The following is a 20,963-nucleotide window of genomic DNA, read 5'->3' as shown; positions in this document are numbered from 1 at the left end:
AAAAACATTTTTATGGAACTGATATTTAAGTTAGTTTAAGTTATTAAGACCATTATTTAAGAAAACGAAAAGAAAACGACATTGCTTTTCAGGCCGTGAAAAAGTTGTATTCAGCGCTCACTCGTGACACGGTAAGAGGTATTGATTCCCTACAGTCTTATCTCAAAACACCAAGATTTATGGAAAGCCAATACTCCCAAGTTAGTTCGGTCGGAAATCTGTAAGATGTAGTGGTGACGACATATTTATTGGCACTACAGTGGAATTTATTGTTCCTACATAAATTACCTGCTTCGCACAAGTTCGTGTACGAATAAACTTGAGAATTGCAAACGCATCCAAGTAACGAAGCTTTGGTAGAGTGGAGAATTATTAAATGTAAGTGTGTTGACTAGTTTCTTGTAGCTACGCAGAATATTATGGTTGCCTATTAGTACTGACAGACAGAAAGATATTCTTCGCATGCTTAGTGCAGTCTTGGTGCGGAAACTCGAAAAAAGGGATTTAAGACAGAATTGCGTCCTAATGTGCATTATTAGGTGTTACAACTAACAACGGCTTGCTATACTCAATGTAGAGTAAAGTAAAACAAACGTAGGCACGTATACGCGTGCATGACGTAACATAAGGCAACGTAAACAATAGGCACATTAGTGCAATTCCTATTGTTAATTTAAATTGAGTAGGTATTACTGCAAATGTCCAACATTCTCGGTCGAATAATGTTGTGATAACAGAAGCATCAATATCCTGGCATTTGCGAGCGCCAAGTCTACGACGCGCGGCCGACTGGCGCACACGCATACCGCGATCATTGCACGACCCACGACTCCGGTACACATGGAGCGTGTAAGTGCCCTTCTTATCGTGCTAACAATTTCATATCAAAGAAAATTTAAGTGACCGATTTCAATCTAATTTACAGATTATCACCTCCTTGCTGTTAATATTCTCCACGGACTTCTTCATCGAAAGTTTTCCAATAAAAAATGGATTCAATGTAAAGTTTAAACCACTTTTATACAAAGAAGAAGTTCATCCGAAAACTTTTGGCGCCCTTTTTGCAAAAATATCACAAGAGTTCACACCAGAAGCTATTCTCAGACGAGAAATATTTGCGAAGTCGTTCCCTGGCGCGCCTCCGGAGCTGGGCATGGGCTGCTCCAACCAGGTGGCCCGGATGATGTTCCCCATCAAGATCCCGGGAAAGAACGACTCTGCTGATGCCGTGTGGACAGGGGAAAGTTACCTTAATTTGCCTATCATCAAGCAGCCCTACAAGGACTACAAGGTATTAGTAGCGGCTGCACCTCCTGATATCAAAATTGGTCGAGGAGAAGAAGGCAAAAAAGTGGTTGTATATATTATTTTTTCTGAAGACGGATCAAGTGATATAGAGGATGGTGTAAATATGCCCGAAATATATTTCGTGAATAAACCACAGGAAGTAAATGATGAACTGAAAAAAGAGAAAGATGCCGAAAAAACACATGTACCTGGTCCGTTAATAATCATAGATAACAATAGAACAGTGACTGGTTTAAAAAGCAAAAATGTGGAAAAAGTTGTTAAATTCAAGAATAATCTAATAAATAATATTTACAACTATGAACTTGTACCTTGAATTATCAACATACACAGTAGAAGCACTAGGGGATGTCGATATGGGTAATGTTTAGTACTTTTGTATATATACATATAATTTTACTAACAATTGACGTTATGAACATGATTGATTGATATCTGTGTTTTATTGTTGATAATATTCCTAAGATCTCGGCAGTGGCGTAAAATGTTTTTTGCCCGTGGATTTTCCAGTAGTAAATAACGTAAATAACAACCTGATTACGAGTAAGTAAGTAGATATTTTTCCTATCGCTATACGGTATACGGTATACGCTATACGGTAATATTAGCGAATTTAGATGACACCTTAGCTGACAATGAATGCGTTCTGCGTGTAATTGAACTAAATATTGTGAAAAATACTAATTATTGTAAATGTTTGTTATAATTACACGTATGTAGTCGTTACATGGGTCACGTCAGGGGCCTTTGGTGGGTCAATAGTAACCCTGACACCAGGGTTGATAAGGTTTGGTAATCCATCTCACAACCCACACGATAGAAGAAGAAGTACCTATTCGTCACGATGCCACTAACAGCCTGTATACCTCTTTATATTTCCTAATTACTTATATACTTTATTGTTCGCGTGCTAGCAATGTCTGGAGGGTTTCTGTTACTCCTGTTATCAGCTCTTGTAGGATCATCAGTCTCATTTCACGTTCCTCGATATTAAGGTCTTGGTTCACACTAGAAGTTCCCTATTAAATAAGTAACTTTAGATTAATGCCTTTGGCGAAGACGATTCAATATGTTATGGCTTCCAGTGTAGTGGAACGGTCACCAATTAGTGCTATTAATTGGCAGGGATGCAGACATGTGCGAAGTAAAACAATACTTGAGTAAGTATATATTTAGGAAGATTTTTCATTTTAAGTAACTAAGTATGATTTTACTTTAAGATGATGTGTCAACTTCTAGGTCTAACGTAGTAAAAATGATATTAGTTTTGTAATTTTGTGTTGTAGAATAGAAATAATGAGTTTCACAATTTTTTAGTAACGTTTTGGCAGGAAAATCAACTTTATTATTTTCTTAAAGTCGGTAGAGATCTCGGGAGCAGACATTTACCGTGGCAAGGCGTACTGTGGGCGCTGGCAGTGATTTAATGATTGTGGTTCAATAGAAACAACATCTGTTCGAGTCATTAAGTACTTTACCCTACGTCCATGTGTTGCGCGTATGTTAACGAGGGCATAGATTTGACGTAGGTTAAGAGGCATCCGTAGGTACTCGTAGAGTAAGATATTTTATGTTATGCCAATTTTCCTGAACTGATCAACACAAACACTACTATCTGACGCAGCTCCTTTTCGATTACGATTATAGATCAGTCATAGATAGGTAGGTAGCTTTTATCCAGAACCAACTTTTATAAACATTGACTTTTGTCTTACATAATACAAGTCACTGAATTTTACATATAGTAATTAGATTAGACGGTTGTCTTGAGTATTCAGAAATATTACGAAATGTAATATGAAAAGTTACTAAAAGAGTACAAGTAGCGGCATGTGGCCACGACTTTACTTCGATGTTGACTTGGCCACGCGCCGCTTGGCGATGCAAGAAACATTGGCTACATTGGTATTTGTGTACACGCCACAAACATTCTATAAATAGAGTTGATCAGCTTGCAAAGCAATAATGAAGTTTTCTAGATTGGTACAGAATAACTTACAATATGGCCTCATTCACATCCAAGTGGGCGAGAATATCAAACTCTTCTACCTGGTGCGAGCAGTGCCATAAGGGCCATAGCTAACCTAGACGTCTTGGCCACGTCGCCGGCGACTGTCGCCAACAAACAGATTGAAATGTATAATGTATAAAACATTTGGCGACGTGGCGGCCCTAGGGCAGTGCGAACGGTGCAACCGCACCGGGTGCCCTTTTAGAGGGGGCCCCAAAACAGCCAAGACGGGACCACCCTGGCTGGCAGCCCCGGATCTACAGGGCAGTATTTGGTTTGGGCATACCTGCCCTGTTAATTAGACTTCTTAGCGGCCACATGAAACTCATACATTTAATTAGGTATTTTGGTGACGGTAAATTAATCGAAAAAACTGTATTTTGAAGGGACCACTGCGATGTCTTGCTCCACCTAAAAATTTTGCTAGGGCGGCCACTGCCTGCGACGTGGTCTTGGAGTATCGGTGAGTTGTGACCCTAAGGGCGCTGCTGCTGCTGTAGCGGCGACTGTCTTTCATATTGAGTCATAATATGTGGAACAACACAGCTCCGTCGTCGCAACGGACCTACAACGCGTCACGTGGCCTCACTCTTATATGTGATGCGTGACCATATACCTACACTCTGAAACGCTCTCATACTTACAATGCCTAGGTATTAGTGTCGCAATCCGCTGACGTTCTATTTTTATCCTATAGTTCTGAACATTTAAGTAACGTACTTAGCAAATTGAATATTTTATAACTCATAAGGCAATGAGTGCCAAGCTTTAGGAAAAAGAGTACCCATTCCGATATTCCACATTTATAAGTGCTATAGGCTACCCCTTGTTTCCAACCAATAACAAAGCTAAGTAGCTGCGGCGCGACTTCGGAATTAATTTCCATCATAATGTGGGATAATGGAGGAGAAGTCTTTAAGCCCACTTTTACGTTCAATTTGAATAAAGATAAACTAAATCGTCAGTGATATTTCTTATTTACATGTCAAATCGTTCTTAGAGAGGATACTTTCCCATTTCTAGACTTAGGTTTCATTAAATTTATACCTATACATTAGAAAAGTTCGCATCCTTGAAAATGGAAAGCGAGCTCACTTTTATATTTTTTTACCCTCCTTAGCACAGGACCAATTGGATCGTGTATTAAGTCCAAGATAAATTAGGAATTTCTGATTACTAAATAAAGACAAATCTAAAAGTAACGAAAACTATTTTATTTTTTTCATTTAACGTATTTATGAATTTTAATCAAGAAAAACGTAACAATAAGTTTCTATGGCGTCACAGTGTGTTTTTCATACAAATTCCATAGTAATTTTGTGTTTTGACGTTTAGCCTGTACCGGGTGAGAGCCTTCAGGTACCGGGTGAGAGCCTTCAGCGCTCCCCATTTGTCCGGCCAAGTAGTTAATGCCATCTGCGGCAAATCTACAATAAGTCACGTCAAAAAAAAAAAGACGTTTAGCCTATTGAATTTATTTGGTATTTGTTCATTCGCAATAGTAAAAAATATAACGTTTGTTTTATAATTTCTCTTACTTCGCAAAATACCAGAGTAACCATTGTTTTCTGTAGAATCTACAGGTTTGTTGGAAAAGTTACTAGTTAGGTACATTTATCAAGCCCGTTACAGGCTTCGATTTAAAGTTATTATGTAGCATGGACTTTCTTAGTAAAAGGGAATGACTTACTGAGTATTTCGTGATCTTAAAAGTTTAGTAACCGTTGAACTAGACGTGTACATGTACAGTCATGAGCAATATAATGTACCCGCTTTAGGACTCTGTCGCACTAACATATTTGACATTTACTTAGTGAGAATTACAGTTCAATTTGTCAAAAAAGTTAATGTGACATGGTTCCAAAGTGTATACGTATTAATGCTCGTGACCTTACAGTCCAAGTACTATTATCGAAAGAGAGAAAGTTACGACAAAATATTATTTTACATTTTTAAATGCTTTTTCTTCAAGGCAACGACCCTAATGATTCCTTGTATTAACAGCTTATTAGCTTCTTTTTTTGAAGGATTATAAATAAACAGGGGATCCTAGAAAACAGTTTAAGCCTTTTTTTAAAAATAATTTTCTAGTAGAAAGGGTGAAAAAGAAAAACAGTTTTTTTTTGACGTGACTTATTGTAGATTTGCCGCAGATGGCACTAACTACTTGGCCGGACAAATGGGGAGCGCTGAAGGCTCTCACCCGGTACAACGTTAAAGACAACAGGCGTGAGGGTGCCCAGTTGGGCGCGAACCTCGGCTCAGGGCGACGTCTGAGAGGAAAAATATTTGAAAGAATTAATCGACCCTAGTGGGTCGATAGCGATAAGCGCTGAATGAGGGAAATCGTCGACCACGCCGGCGGCGGGGTCGGTATCGGGACCAAGAAAAACAATGAATGTATTCTTCTGCTTAGCTTTTGTAAAGTCGACGTCTGGTTTGGTATGTGACTGGGAATTTTATCACTGTTATGTATGTTTAGTACACGTTGCATAAAATCTAGTCGACCCGAGCGCCTTGTAGACTAAGAAAGTCTGTGTCAGAAGGCTTGGCTCTTCCTTCACTTAAAATACTTCAATAGAGTAATCTAAACATTAATGTTAGGAATTTAACACTTCATAGTTACTTACTAAGTTACATGTGAGTGTTTAGATTTTTTTTACGAATGCTGAAGGTTTGTATTGTGTGTGTGTGTGTGTATGAATGTGTACATGACTGAAAAATGCATTAAAATATTTCAGTAATTTCCTTACAAACTAAGCTTCAATGGCCATGTTTGTAGGTAAGAAGATAAAATCCAGTTATTACATAACAACTTTTATTGTTACACTGTCATTCATATTTTTATACAAATGACAAAAAAACACTATAAAATAAAAGTAGGAAATAAAATAAAATATACTTAAGTACAAGTTGTTTAATAAAACGGAGTGCATGATACCTCCTTTGAGCGGTAAGATTTTTAATGTTATTTTTTGCAGGTTTAGGTACTTTTCCGTTGACCATCCTAACTAAACCGATATAAAATATCGAATTTTCATTAACATTTATTTTACTTAAAAAATGACTCTAACGTGTGCTTCTTCAAGGCTGATACTAGTAAGTATACAGAGTGTTAGTGACATCGTACATAACGAATACTGAGAGCGATGATTCGGATCCTGATTCTGAGTATATCAATATATCAAATGGAATTTTCGATCGCAAAATTAATGGAAGTTTTATTGTTTTTTTAAATTATTTTCAGTTCCATACTTTTGCGCCGAAAAATTCCACATGATATCAAGTCAGAATCGTGGTCTGAATCATCCCTCAGAGTTTTCGTTACGATGTTACTAACACCCTGTATAGTAATATTATCAATGGATCTTGTGCCAGTCGAAATTCGTAAACTGATGCTAAAACAAATCTTCGTGGTTTTGAATATTATTAATTGCCTCATTTGTTTATTTAACTTGTATGTCTGTTATATTAGTTCCCCATGTTAGCAGATTTTGGCGTTTCCTTGGTGTGTATTGGACCAAAAGTTTCGACCTAAATATGTTGTAGAAGAATATTAAAAGATTTACTTACGGCGAGAGTACAGAACAGACCCTTTTCAACGGTAGGTATTTACTCTTAAGTTGACATGATATTTTGCTATTCGTTCACGTGTATATTCTCATCCTTTTTATTACGAAAATATCTGTAATTTCATTCTTAATCGGTTTGTGTATTTACGGAAAAAAATTGATCAAATCAGTTCAGTATTACTTTTATGATGCCTTGAATAATTTTCTATTTTGATTAATGACGATAGCTATCATTATTATGTTATTGAGTGGCGTGGGCTGATGACCGTGATGTACGATAAAGATCTGGATGTTGCGAAGCGTAGTGAATGCCGTCGGAAAATCTATGTTAATATGGCTATATAGTATTATAAATGCGAAGGTGTATGTGTCTTTTTGTTTGTCCGTCTTTCACGGCAAAACGGAGCAACGAATTTACGTGATTTTTTAAGTGGAAATAGTTGAGATGATGGAGAGTGACGTAGGCTATTTTTTGTCTCTTTCTAACCCCCCACTTCCCTTAAACGGGGGTGGAAGTTTGTATGGAGCATTCCGCAATTTTCAAGGTAGAAAGCTAAAAATTCTTATATGGACTATTTGTAACTTACATAAAAATTGTGCATCATTTTTTTTTGGAAATCTGCCCCCAGCCCCTTCAAAGAGGGTGGAAATTTTATACGGGACCTTTCGCAGTATTCAAGGTAGGAAGCTAAAAATTGGTACATAGAGAAAGGGGAATGGTGTTACCCCGAATTTAACGTGAGCGAAGCCGCGGGCAAAAGCTAGTAACCTTGATAAATATTAGATTACTTAGTAAATACTATTGGTAAATAACTTTAATAGCTTTATCTTCACGTGTCATCACTTGCCGTCGAAATATTGGTCAAATGCTGAATTCACGCCTATATCCCTGAAGGGGTAAACAGAGGTGTATAGTATAATAATTATAAACCCACACCTCGCCAACTATGTTTTTAAGTCCCATGTGATGTCCGTGGCGAGCGAATTGCCATTAACCGGGCACAAATCCTGTAACCCAAATGCTAATTTTGTAACTATTTAAAACAGCGTCGTTCTTTGTGGTTCCCCTAAAAACCCTAAAAAGGTGGGTGAATTTTCTTCCATAAAATAGGTTGTTTTGGCTGACCAAATGGTAGATGACACCGATTCATCATGATTATCCTATAGTCTGAATAATGTTCGCAGGATTACGGGGGGGTCGGTAAACTGGATCTCGTAATTTGTATCAAGATTAGAAGACACCGCACATCGATCACTTTGAAAATACCATTGACGTCACCTTCCAAGAAGACTATGCTTCGTCAATCACACACAAGTGATCACATTATGGATAAAGCGCTTTTATTGACAAAACATGTTTGTTCTATTACATATCAGAGTCGAAGAGTGGAATGATGAAGGGGAGGTGTTTTTCCAGGTCGTAATTGGGTAGTTTCCTAGGTCAAAGATAAATTATTAAATTCTAAAGTTGTCATAAAATGTTTTCCTTTTTCTATTTAACTTATATGTGAAATTTAATAAAGGAAAACGTAATAATTAGTGCGACATTTTGTAACGTTTTTCTATGAAGTCACAGGTTGCTTTTCATACAAATTCCATAGTAATTTCGTGTTGCGAAGTCTAGTACAAAGTAACTGTTGGAAACTACCTTACTATATCAAAAAGGACTGTAGGCAATTAATTAGTAGCTTTTTGCAGTTGTAGTTGAGAATTGAGAAATGCTTAGTTGGTACGGTCGGACATGTAGGGAGAATGAATGAAAGTAAACTTACAAAACGATTTACGATTCGGGTGTAAGTGGTAGAGTTGGAAGAGGCAGACCTACTCGTACATACAATTCATCGAAAGAACACATCGAAGTAAGTAATTCATCTAAAAAAAAAAAACAATATTGACATTTGCGCACATAAAATAAAGTGGTTAAAAACTGAAGTCCGACAAACTGTTATCCGACAAGTTTTTACTTCGGCAATATGAAAGTCCGACACTTCTTTAAACACTTCAGGACCCCGATACCGACCCCGCCGGCGTGGTCGACGATTTCCCTCATTCAGCGCTTATCGCTATCGACCCACTAGGGTCTCTTTTCTTCTTTTTTTTCTTCTTTCAAATATTTTTCCTCTCAGACGACGCCCTGAGCCGAGGTTCGCGCCCAACTGGGCACCCTCAGCCCTGTTGTCTTAAACGTTGTATCGGGTGAGAGTCTTCAGCGCTCCCCATTTGTCCGGCCAAGTAGTTAATACCACCTGCGGCAAATCTACAATAAGTCACGTCAGAAAAAAAAACGACACTTCTTTATTCCGACAATACATAATTACGACATGTCCTCCACTCCGACAAAACGTTTTTCGACATGAATTTACTAAGAAACGATGCGCATACCCCATTTGTCCGGCCAAGTAGTTAATGCCATCTGCGACAAATCTACAATAAGTCACGTCAAAAAAAAAGATGCGCATACGATGACATTCTACCTCGACAGTAATGCTACACTGACATGAACAAATGTCAAATAGCAATATTGCTGTCTTAGATGAATTGCTTCGATGTGACCATTCTAACCCCCCAGGTGAAAAGTACTTCAAGCCGGCGAGCATCTGATGACAATGGAAGGAGCAAAAGAGGTGCATCAGGATCGTAGTAAATAGAATCCATGATCTTTGATGACCTCAACGGGAAATAGGCGTGATTTTGTGTTATATATGTTCTTGTTGGTACTTAACATACGTTAATATATTGGTGTATTCGCTCTAGAGTGGTACCTCACAAAAGAAAAAAAATGAAATTTAAAGTAACGGGGGAAAAGTCCTTTATGGTTACAATAGAATCGGCTTTAACGCCACAATGTGCAGTAATCTACTGGTTACAAAGTGGTCTCTACCTATTTTCCTATCCCTACGCTCTTATTTATACAATGCGTTAGTGACATCGTAACGAATACTCAGGGGGATGATTGAGATCATGATTCTGACTCAATATCAAGTGGAATTTTCCGTCGCAAAATTCATGCATTTTTTGTGTGTTTTTTTTTAAATTATTTTTCATTATAAACTTGATATTGACTCAGAATAATGAGCGGAATCACACCCCTCAGTACTTGTTACGATGTCACTTACATTCTGTACACGTAGATAGTAGATAGGGTGTTAGTGACATCATAACAACATGATTCTTAGTTGATATCAAGTGGAGTTTCTGGTCGGAAAATTAATGAAAATTTTAGTGTATTTTAAAATTATTTTCCTTTTTTAACTTTTGCGACGGAAATTTCCACTTGATATCAACTCAGAATCATGGCATGTATCAACCCTCAACGTTTTCGTTACGATGTCATTAACATACAGGTATATTACGTCTGTTTACAGAACTGGACTCCCTTGCCGGTATGTATGTACTGAAGTTAATAACCAACCAACCCTGTCTGTTGAGTTTACTACATATGACGTAACTTTGACGTCGGGCTAGACAGGCATAATGATCGTCGATATCTGTACGTACGAACACCTTTGAGCTATTTTGTAAACAGTTCGTTGAGTAGATCATGAGCCACTTTGGGAATATTCAAATTTAAGTTTAGGATGGTTATTTACGCTATAATAACAATCAGTACGGTCACGAGCATTAATATGTATACACTTTGGTACCATGTCACATTAACCTTTTTGATAAATTGTACTGTAAGTTTCACTAAATGTCAAATATGTTAGTGCGACAGAGTCCTAAAGTGGGTACATTATATTGCTCATGACTGTACAAAACACGTCATATAAATATCTTCCCACTCTTCCAATAAAGTCATTGTAAGGTACTTACTCAACAAGTAAGTAGGATTTTCTCTTAGAATTGTCACTCTCACCCTTTGACACAAATAACTGACAGCCCTTGCATAGATGACACGCATTGACTCTTAATCATATTCACAAAAATTAATATAGCGAGGTTAAATATACATATTACCCAAATAAAATATACAATATTACCCAATGTGTTAAACGGTCAATTTATTAATGAATATATTTAAAAATATTATAGGCTTTTAAGATAGTTTGTTGTAAAATGTTTTATGCTGTTTATTTGGATATTGGAATGTAATCGTTGAATATTCAACAGTAAGCTTGCAATAAAATGTTTTTCAAAAGTACGGATTTGTAAATAGCTGTCTGAGTATAAAATAGTGCATGATATGTTATACCATAATGTTATGTTACGATAGCCGTGTCATGGCCACCATTTCGTATGGTAATGCGGATATGAGGTCGAATAATCTCATATTTTGTAAGGCCCTTAATATTGCTATTCTTCTAGGAAATAAACAACATTTCTTCTGGGCATCAGCCAGAAAAGGCACGATTTTATTCAATTTCCAAGGGTATTTTATGTACTGAAGTTTGACACAATTTTAAATATGTGTCGAAATTTTGCTTTGTGCTTACCTATCTATCAATTAATTTGCATTAAAATATAAATCTAGTTAACTTAATATTTATGCTTTATAGATAACTTATATTTTTATAAAACTTAAGAAGAAGTATATAAAAGTATAGGTAAGATATCGAAAAAAAGAAATTGCGTGTCGTCAAAAACCAACTGGTGGACAAGACGAATATTTTATGCGCCCGAGTCACGATAGATATTTTTTGTGCTACCGCCTCGAGATCTGTCTGACCCACGGAATACTCAAATAGTACTTTATATCAGACAATATATTATTTTAACTGGACTATTTCACTATTCAAACACACGTTTACTATAGAATACTTGTTGAACGAAATTCATTGCATGTCTAAAGTCTATTCCTGTGGCAATGCTACGAAATACGGCAATTTGTGTTGTCGCTAGAAATACGATCTGCAACGAAAGATGAAATTAATAAACGATTCAGAAGCTGTTTTGTTGCAATGCGGAAATACGCATACAAGTGTGGTGAATACTTAATACTAATTCTGTACCTATTTAACGCCACCTAAATAGTGTAATTTCGGTAGATTTTTTGCTAGTATTTCTTATCCTCCTATCCTTATGCCACTCTATGTAGGTATTTCTGAAGTGTTCGACGTATACGACGCGATCGACAAAAACGTACCCCAATACGCCATTACTGTCGTTTTAAAGTTAGAAAAATAATTGCGCCACTGAAATTACGTGTACTTATTTGAATGGCGTAGATTCACCCACACCTACTCTGTATATCTAAGAGCTACATTGAAGACAGAAAGTTACATTGTGGGAGTAATCAGCGACTTCTCAGCGCGTGGTTTGATGCACGACTATTCATCCGAGGCTTATTAATATTCCGCACCTAACTCCTGACTGGCACAGTGACTAGGGACCAACTACGGGCTGAGTTCACCCCGAGTTTCACTTCGACCTTCTGTCGAACTATCGCGATTTGAAAATTGCCATGTCCGTCTCCGCGAATCCCCAGTTCATCTGATTGACCGACCGAGAGTGATTTTCCTTTAGTAAATATTCGACTTATCTGTTCTGTGGTTGCGCAACCAACAAGAAATCAGGATGAAGTAGCGTTTATACAATTGCCTGATGGCGCCACTATGGTGTCCTAGTGAGATAGGGCCTACGTAGTAGGTACTTACTATTATTCTGTGATATAAAGCTGAATTTAACGGTCTCTTACGTAAGAAGTTTAACGCTCTTCTAAAGTAGTTTGCCTTAAAGTAGGTAATTAGTTAAAGTAATGTACTTAAGTAAATATTTGTGCTGATTCCGGTACACACCATCTTAGTTTATTTTAAGTTATACCTGTCATTTTCTTATCCGCCGAAAAGGAAAGGGACCCGTCCCTTTCCATGGACATGTATGAAATTTATTATGGAACACACATCAATTTTAGGCAGACATTTAAAAAACCCTTCCAAAATTTTATATTGGCCAATAACCCGACAGAATTAAGTTGACAGCGCCCATCCAATTATAACCAATACAAAAAAATATTCTTATTCAATTTAAAATTAACAAAAATTAGGTGTCTGCAGGAATCGGGGCCATTATTGTTACAAATAAAAATCTTGTCATGTCTTTTTTTCATTCGGTTCGGGAACTCGAATGAATTTGTGACGTCTTACGCGGCTGTAGATTTTACGATGCAGCGTCGAAGCTGTATCGTTTAACGTTTTGCTCTTGACGATTGAAGTCTTTTCTTTTTTTTTCATGCTGCATCGCGTCTTAATCGTGGCTCTATATCTGCTAAAAGTTGCGGAATGTAAATGTTCTTACTTATAGGTCTGTACTTATTTCTAATTAAAATTTCCTACAAAAGGCGTGTTGGTTGCCTCTTGCAAAATATATTATAGTCCGTGGTTTGATCAACTATGGACCAACGACTATACCATGGGTATACCCACTATTTTATATATACTGATCTACTAGATATTGGACTTCATGTGCAAACAGTGCTCTCTTGTTTGAATTTCTATGTTTGGTGCAGATACGTTAATTTTTATAGAATTCGATTCGACTTTGGTAGGTATTGTTCTGTAAACATTTATGATGATGGTTGAAAGTAGAGCTTGAGTACAAGAAAGAAAAATGACATTGGTTTGATATCCACTTGAATGGGCGTAATGTGTTGGTCCATCATTTTAGGCCAAATGAAAATCTACCTTTAATATATTTATTTACTTATTATAGATATGCTAACTAATAATGGCTGAAATAATGGCTAACTAATAATGGCTGAAATATTAAAGAGTACAGTTACGAAATACAACGTCCCGCTACTGAGCTTACTTTTTCCTTCGTAAGTTTTTTATTTTTTTGTTTTAATTCTATTTTTAGCTTTAATCCTTTTTATATTAGCAAAAGTGAATGTTGAGTAGCTTTAAATTTTCTACTACATTATTAATCGTATACCAAAATAAATGTACTTTTAGTTCAGCTAAAATCAGCTTTCGAGTTCCGAACTATTTTATACCAAGCCATTATTTAGAAACCAGTTTTTGCCCCCGTCTCGTCGCAAGAACTTTAATGGTTAATTCCTAGATGTATTTTTTGGAAACTCTATATAAATCACAAGCGGAACCGTTCCAAAACACATTCAGTGATGCTTGAAAATCCCAACCGAAAGTAAACAAGATGCATTTTGTGCACAAACCGAGAAATGAAGTATCTACGTATTTTTATTTAGTTTCACGATGACTACGTATTCTGAGGTTGCGAGATATCAACTTCTGAATTTGTTTACTCTGTCTTTATAAAGAGTAATGATGAAAGAAAAGAACGCCTTGCGATAAAAGCTTCTTTGCTAGAGAAAATTTAAAATCGCAATTTAACGCTGCAACATTGTCTACTAAACGCTCCCTCTATTAGTTCATAAGGCGAGGCCGGGAGTAGTGGGATGTAGACAATTCAGCTTATCCTTCGGAATGAGATTATTTGCCAAATCCTGTGACGTATTTTATTTTTCGCTTTTATGATTCATCGCAAAGACATAATGAAATATTTAAGTCTGTAGGTGATCATAATGCTCCGTTTTAGGGTTTCGAACGTCAAAAGGAAAACCGGAATCCTTAATGGATCACTTTGTTGTTCGTCCGTCTGTTTGCCAAGACCCTTTTTCTCGGGACCGCGTGGTATCAAGTCAATTTTGTCTGCGGTCCCTTGATCCAGTAAAAAATGAAGCTTATAAATCAACGCGATCCAAAGATGCAGCCATTTTTAGCATTTTAGCCTTATTTGCATACATTTCGTAGGGGAATCAAGACCTGTAGGTATAGGTTCCTACTTGAAATCGACCTAGAATCATGAAATTTGTCAAAAAAGGATTTACAAAATACGAAAAAGTATTTCTATCTATATAAAAATAATATATTTTTCGCGTTTAAAAACTTATTTGCAGTTGGTCAACTTATCGCGACCATCTAATGTCGATTTAAGGAACCTCGCTCGATACGGCTTTTCTGGTCTCGAATTTCTGTCGAGGAATTACGGAGAAAATTACCAAAAAGAGCCGGGCGAGAAATAAACAGAAACGGGCAGAGAAATCAATAAATCGACGTTCTGTATTTCTGGCAGTTAAGTTTGTTTTATTTATTTTCTTTAGGATGCATTAATTCAACTCGCAAATCAGTAAGTAAGCGCTAACAGGCGCAAATTGCTAAATGATACAGAACGCATTAAATTAGAGAATCACTCAATAATTGTCAACATAATAAAAATGTTTAACAAGAACGTTTCATCATGATTGTTTCATCATTTCATTACAGAGATACGCGTCGTATTAAAAGACAATATCCTCCTGAGTCCTCGCGTACTTAGCAAAGAACAAAATGGCGTTCATAGGTGAGTCCTGACTATCGCGAAACAAAACTTGTCAAATTTACCGGGCGTTCTTTGTGAAGAACAAAGTCGTTTTTTTTCGTATTGTACTTATCTTTGTAGATAAATTTGAGAAGAGTGCAGTTATTATGGTAGTGTATATATTTGTCTTTGTCACACATTTCGTCTGAGCTAGAAACAGGCAGCCATATTTTATTGTTCATAGTAGCCATAGTTTTATTAAAGTTCAGGACTCAGTGATGATAAAAGATTTGTTCTGCCTATAGAACACCCGGTATTAGCAACAACTTTCTTTCTCGGACCTTGGGACTCAGGAGGTTATGCAATTTATACAGCTTCTCATGTTACTGAGACACAACACATCGAATATACCCATTGTATTCTTGCACTAGAGACGTTCTATATTATGGCATGTGACATTTACATTGTATCATGTCATTTTTTACTTTTTGCAGCATAACGTGAAATAGATAACTAAAGTTACTCTTACACGCGAGCACCACTTTGCTCGCAGCGTTTGCGACGCGCCTGCGCGTCGGTAGTTGTAGTTGTGTATTGCCTCTATCACGGAATAGAAGAAAAAGGTTGGAAGGGCCAAGGGAGCGCACCACATGCGCCATACAAGTATGAGCAAATAGCTCATACTTCAATTTTGCACTCCACTAGTCCGCGAACTTTATGACTCAAATATCGACTTTCATGCAAGCATATCCCATCTTATCACAGGAAAGCTAAAAACCTTAGTTTAGCTATTCATCAAAAAAATGCTTCTGTGTGCAGTATCTTACAAAAAGGAAAAATAAATTGCTGTTCATCACATAAATTTACATTTCCGGTAAAGTGCATTATAGTAGAGTTGTCGTAGTTATCTGTTTGCAGGAGTAGTAAAAGAGAGTGGGCTTGAATCGGCGACAGCGGTTCTAATACAACATGTTGTATTTCTTTTATATGAGCCTTTTTAACCTCTTTCTTCTATTTCATGGCCTCTGTTAACAGAAAAGAGTTGCTCATGTTTAAGGGGCTTAGCCAAACTGTTTTACCTTCCAACATTTAAGATGGGTAGGACGTAGCATGCAAGAGCTCTTTGCGTTTGAAATTAGAATTAAATTATTTAGTCGCGCCTATACGTCGGTAATTGCAATTGCCTGTGTCGACAGCTACAGTTGCCTTTTCCGATAACTAAGTGCTGCGGGGGCTAGTGAAACTATTTTACCTCCCAATACTTGGGAGTTAGCGCGCAATCGCTCATGCATTTTGCTACGGTTTGCATTCGAAATGCTGGACTTCCCCAAAAAACATAGCGATGTACAAATTAAAAGGGATAATTATCTATTTTCTCATTGCACATTGGGTACATAATTATTCAAAAATACTTATAATAAAAATAAATATTGCTTGATATTTGGATTGAGATTTGTATAGAATTATGTTGTTACCTTTATTATGTCTCTTTAAATAGTATTAAGTATTCCTTATTCTATGATAATGGGCTGAAGATGTGATGTCTACTTACTTACCTATTTATTTTTAGTTGACTTGCTCTTCATACCTGTTTATTATTCCGAGACTAGAATTTTAAGAACTTACTATAAGAAAAGAAAAATATCAACATGTCTTTGTCAAATGACAACATTTCATTGTTTACCCAAATATTGATGTGATACATCCTTTATCCCTCTATTCTGATCATAAAGAATCGCTGTTGCCAAACGGATATCATTTGTATTCTTACACACAATAAAGGCAGTTATTTTGCAACAGTCCAGCATTTCAATATACTACTAACAGAATGAATAAATAATAGCCCCGATTCCTGCAAACACATCCTGATTTTATTTTAAGTTATACCTGACATTTTCTTATGCTCCGAAAAGAAAACGGACGGATGAATGACAACTGTTAATTTAAAAATGGCGAATAAAATAGGCATCTCGTTCATATGCAACCCGTTTGACGTGTGCTGTCAAGTTAATTCTGTCGGGTTGGCCAGTATAAAATTTTGGAAGGGTTTTTTGAATTTCCGCCGTATTGACGTGTGTTCCATAAATTGTACGCCTGTCGATTGTCACCCCGTCCCTTTCCTTTTCGGCGGATAAGAAAATGACTTAATATAATAAAATTAGATGGTGTGTACAGGAATCAGCACCATTAAGTATATTTTTAAGAAAATACGTGCTTGCTTTTTGAAAATGGTTGAAATAATTACTAAGTTACTTAATGCTATGAAAGCCGTGGTAGTCCAGTTGGTAGAACGCTTGCCTCTCACTTTGAGATCGCAGGTTCCAATCCAGCACAGACCTGAACCAATGATTGTCGAATTTGTTTTCGAATTCATGTTTGTATCACGTGCTCAGAGGTGAAGGAAAACATCGTGAGGAAACCCACATTCCCGAGAAATAAATTTTTCGGAGGTATGTGACCTAACCTGTATTGGGCTGGTATCTTCTTTGCGGGTTGGAAGATCAGATAGGCAATCGCTTCTGTAAAAAACCCGACCTGTCAAATCTTCAGATTAGGTAAGTGGACCCCATGAAAAACGGGATAATGCTATTTAAACGGACATAATAAAGGTAACAACATAATTCTATACAAATCTCCATCCAAATATCAAGCAACTTTTATTTTTATTATATTTTTGAATAATTATGTACCCAATGCAATGTACAATGCCCGGGATCGACTCTCGGACCTCCGGATCGTGGACACAATACTTTACCAAAGAGACCTTTATTTATAAAGATAATTATTTGATTTGGCATACAAATAAATATATTTTCAAGGTCACGTGGTCGGACGCAGTCCAATTTAACGAGTTGCAATCTGATGAGGCAATCATGAATACAGGTATATAATAAATGTGGTTAGTCATAGGAAAGTGAGAGGTAGGTATATCTGAGAAATAAGTGCATCTATGTATATGAAATGGATTGACATAACATGCTAATATAATGCTTGCGTAACACCGCTTTAAATGAGTAACAACAACAATTACTGTGCGAATAATTAAGTTTTATTTCTGGTTGCTAAAACTTATACTTGCCGACTTGTTGCTAATTTCGTTAAATCTCTTATTTGATGGAAGTGTAAGGGGTCCTATCTAGGGAATGCAAACCCGAGTCGAGATCTCAAATTCGAGATCTCGTCTAGTTCATAAAAAATGTAAATTTAGGATGCCTGAATGCGATGAAAACGGCTTATTTGTGATATTGAGGTTAATTAGAACAAAATATTTTTTGAAAGAAAACTAAAATCTTTATTCTTCAATATTACTTACTAAATAATTAAGTTTTCTTTGGAAATCAGCATAATCGAAACAAAAACGAGATTCGCCCAATCTCGAATGGGATCTCGTCATGTTATGCTTCGGGATTGACCCCGAGAAATTTGACGAGATATCGCGGGATACCGATCTCGGATCTCGAATGTAGGATTGCATTCCCTAGTTCTATTTCACTAGGACACCATGATGGCGCAACAAGTAAATGTACGTGCTTACTTAACGCTACCTCACCTGGGGCCTTAGCTAACTTGGATACGATAATCACAAGCGACTCGACAGTGACAGTGATAAAAAGTATGGAGTTGACATAAGGTGACATGTCTCGGTTGCGCAACCAACAAGACAGTGTCACCTGCATGCATTTTGTTTGTGGCGCGACCCTGGTTTTCACGGGCAAAGATCTACGTAGTTAAAGGCAGGCGTTTTGATCATTAGCCCATGTAAAATGCCATTAATATAAAAATAAGCAATATATATCAACGAAACGATACGAAACCACAACCGAGGCCAAATAAAATATTATTACAAGCAGCGTTTCAGTGCCAAAAGCTTGGTCCAATTCCGATATCGATAGTCTTGTTTGAATTGTAAGTTGCATGTGTAGCAGTCCGCGCTATCAGAACCATGCTAACAAAACATTGGGATGCTTCCTAACAAAACATGGACACGTCCGACACAGAAATACATACAACATTTTCCACCAAAGCATTAAGTGTAAGCAACCATCAACTTAATTTGACAGGACTAGAACTAGCTGCATCTCTTTCTTGCATATATTTTCAGAGAAGGACGGCACTAACTACAATTAGGTTATGTCCGCCTGAATAGAACACCATTGTCGCGCTGTTAGGCGTCCTACTGTGGCGTTCTGGTGGCGTATACATTGAATAATAAAATTATTATGCTAATTACGTTTCGTTGCTGGTTTGTGAACGAATATTATGATTCTGGCTACACTGTTGTTGTCGGGAATAAAATCTGTCATTCGACGGTTCACGACTTCATTGCTTCAGAAAATATAACCTAACGAACATTCACTTTAGATTTTCATTTATTCTCCGATCCTCGCCCTGGCAAGAATTGGCCGGCTATTAGACCGCGATCGAGATATATCTATGCTGTCAAACTACTAGTTCCGTACTTTTATTTTTTACTTTTATTTGCATCCATCTCCTTGTTTATTTGTAAAACCCCGTCCTCTCAGACGACGCCCTGAGCCCAGGTTCGCGCCCAACTGGGCACCCTCAGGCTTGTTGTCTTAAACGTTGTATCGGATGAGAGCCTTCAGCGCTCCCCATTTGTCCGGCCAAGTAGCGGCAAATCTACAATAAGTCACGGCAAAAAAAAGTAAGACCCCGCAGAGAGCGGGTTAGAAAAGTGTTGTCGCGCGCTTCTGCCATTGTCAAATGTGCAGTGGGTACGAGTAGCGCGCGATAGTCAGCGGTGGCTGCGGTAAGTATCAAGCGCTCATTCAGCGCTTATCGCCATCGACCCACTAGGGTCGATTAATTCTTTCAAATATTTGTGTGCGTCAAGCTAGCGGCCTCAAAAAAAAAATGGGCACGAAAAAATAATTTGACCATACCAAAAAATAGTACTCTTATTGAAAAAAATAGTACCTGTTGTAAAAAAATTAGTACCATCACGGTTCTGGATTTATAGCCATGTTTTATTGCACTTGCTAGCTTGACGGTGAGCGAAATTTGGCGAGAGTTAACGACAAGGTCTTTCGCTTTGATTTAAACGCCAAAAAATAGTATCGAAATAGTACTCACCCCCTGCAAAATACCGAAAGTAGTACTTCAACGGTTCCAAAGTTATAAAGGTAGTTCTTTGATCCCGCTAGCTTGACGTTTTGAAAATACCTATTATCTGGGGAATGCTTGCATACTTCAGTTTGTAACTAATGTCAATAAACTCGTATGAAATAGTACTCCCTACCATCATAATTTTGATCCGATTCTCTTTGTAGAAATGTTAAAAAATCAACATAACCTATGCCATACATTTGTTGTTGATACAGTCACGTAGACAATTACATAACCTCACAATTTATTCGTAAGTATTGCCATTTTGGAGGTCTACCCTACCATTTCTTTGCACTTCAGTGCTGCTATTACAAAAAAATCCTATTGCATACACCCATATGCACTAATTTTAATAGAAAATGGCTGCATGGGTCTAGTTCTTATCGAAAACAATCTGTGATTTTAATACATCATACATAATACATTTTTAATCTGCTGTTTTATTTTATAATTTATACCTTCATGTTGAATTTGTTACGGATCGAAGTGTTTGTTAATAAACAATTTGCAGTATTTGTAGAATAACTCAAAGAGTTTCAACAATGATATTACTTTCATCTAACAACCCTGGCACTTCACCAATTTTTACCCAAAAATGGGGAAAAATACTGAAATCTGACAACATTCTTGACCATGTGTAATAATTTTGTTCGCGACTGTACTTGTCTTAATAAATGTATGACATAGGT

General features: G+C 37.0%; 2 protein-coding genes across 3 annotated transcripts in view; one reads left to right on the top strand and one right to left on the bottom strand.

Moving 5' to 3' along the window:
* Positions 1-20,963, bottom strand: part of LOC126379866 (frequenin-1) — a 217,539-nt gene that overhangs the window by 58,330 nt on the left and 138,246 nt on the right. The window lies entirely within an intron of this gene.
* On the top strand, positions 735-1,740 carry LOC126379864 (uncharacterized). The gene is made up of 2 exons (XM_050028833.1): positions 735-849; positions 926-1,740. Exons 1-2 carry the CDS (start codon positions 841-843, stop codon positions 1,622-1,624), a joined length of 708 nt encoding a protein of 235 aa, XP_049884790.1. The 5' UTR covers positions 735-840; the 3' UTR covers positions 1,625-1,740.

Source organism: Pectinophora gossypiella, chromosome Z, assembly GCF_024362695.1.
Source record: "Pectinophora gossypiella chromosome Z, ilPecGoss1.1, whole genome shotgun sequence".
Taxonomy (NCBI): domain Eukaryota; kingdom Metazoa; phylum Arthropoda; class Insecta; order Lepidoptera; family Gelechiidae; genus Pectinophora; species Pectinophora gossypiella.
This window is presented reverse-complemented; position numbering and strand designations above follow the sequence as displayed.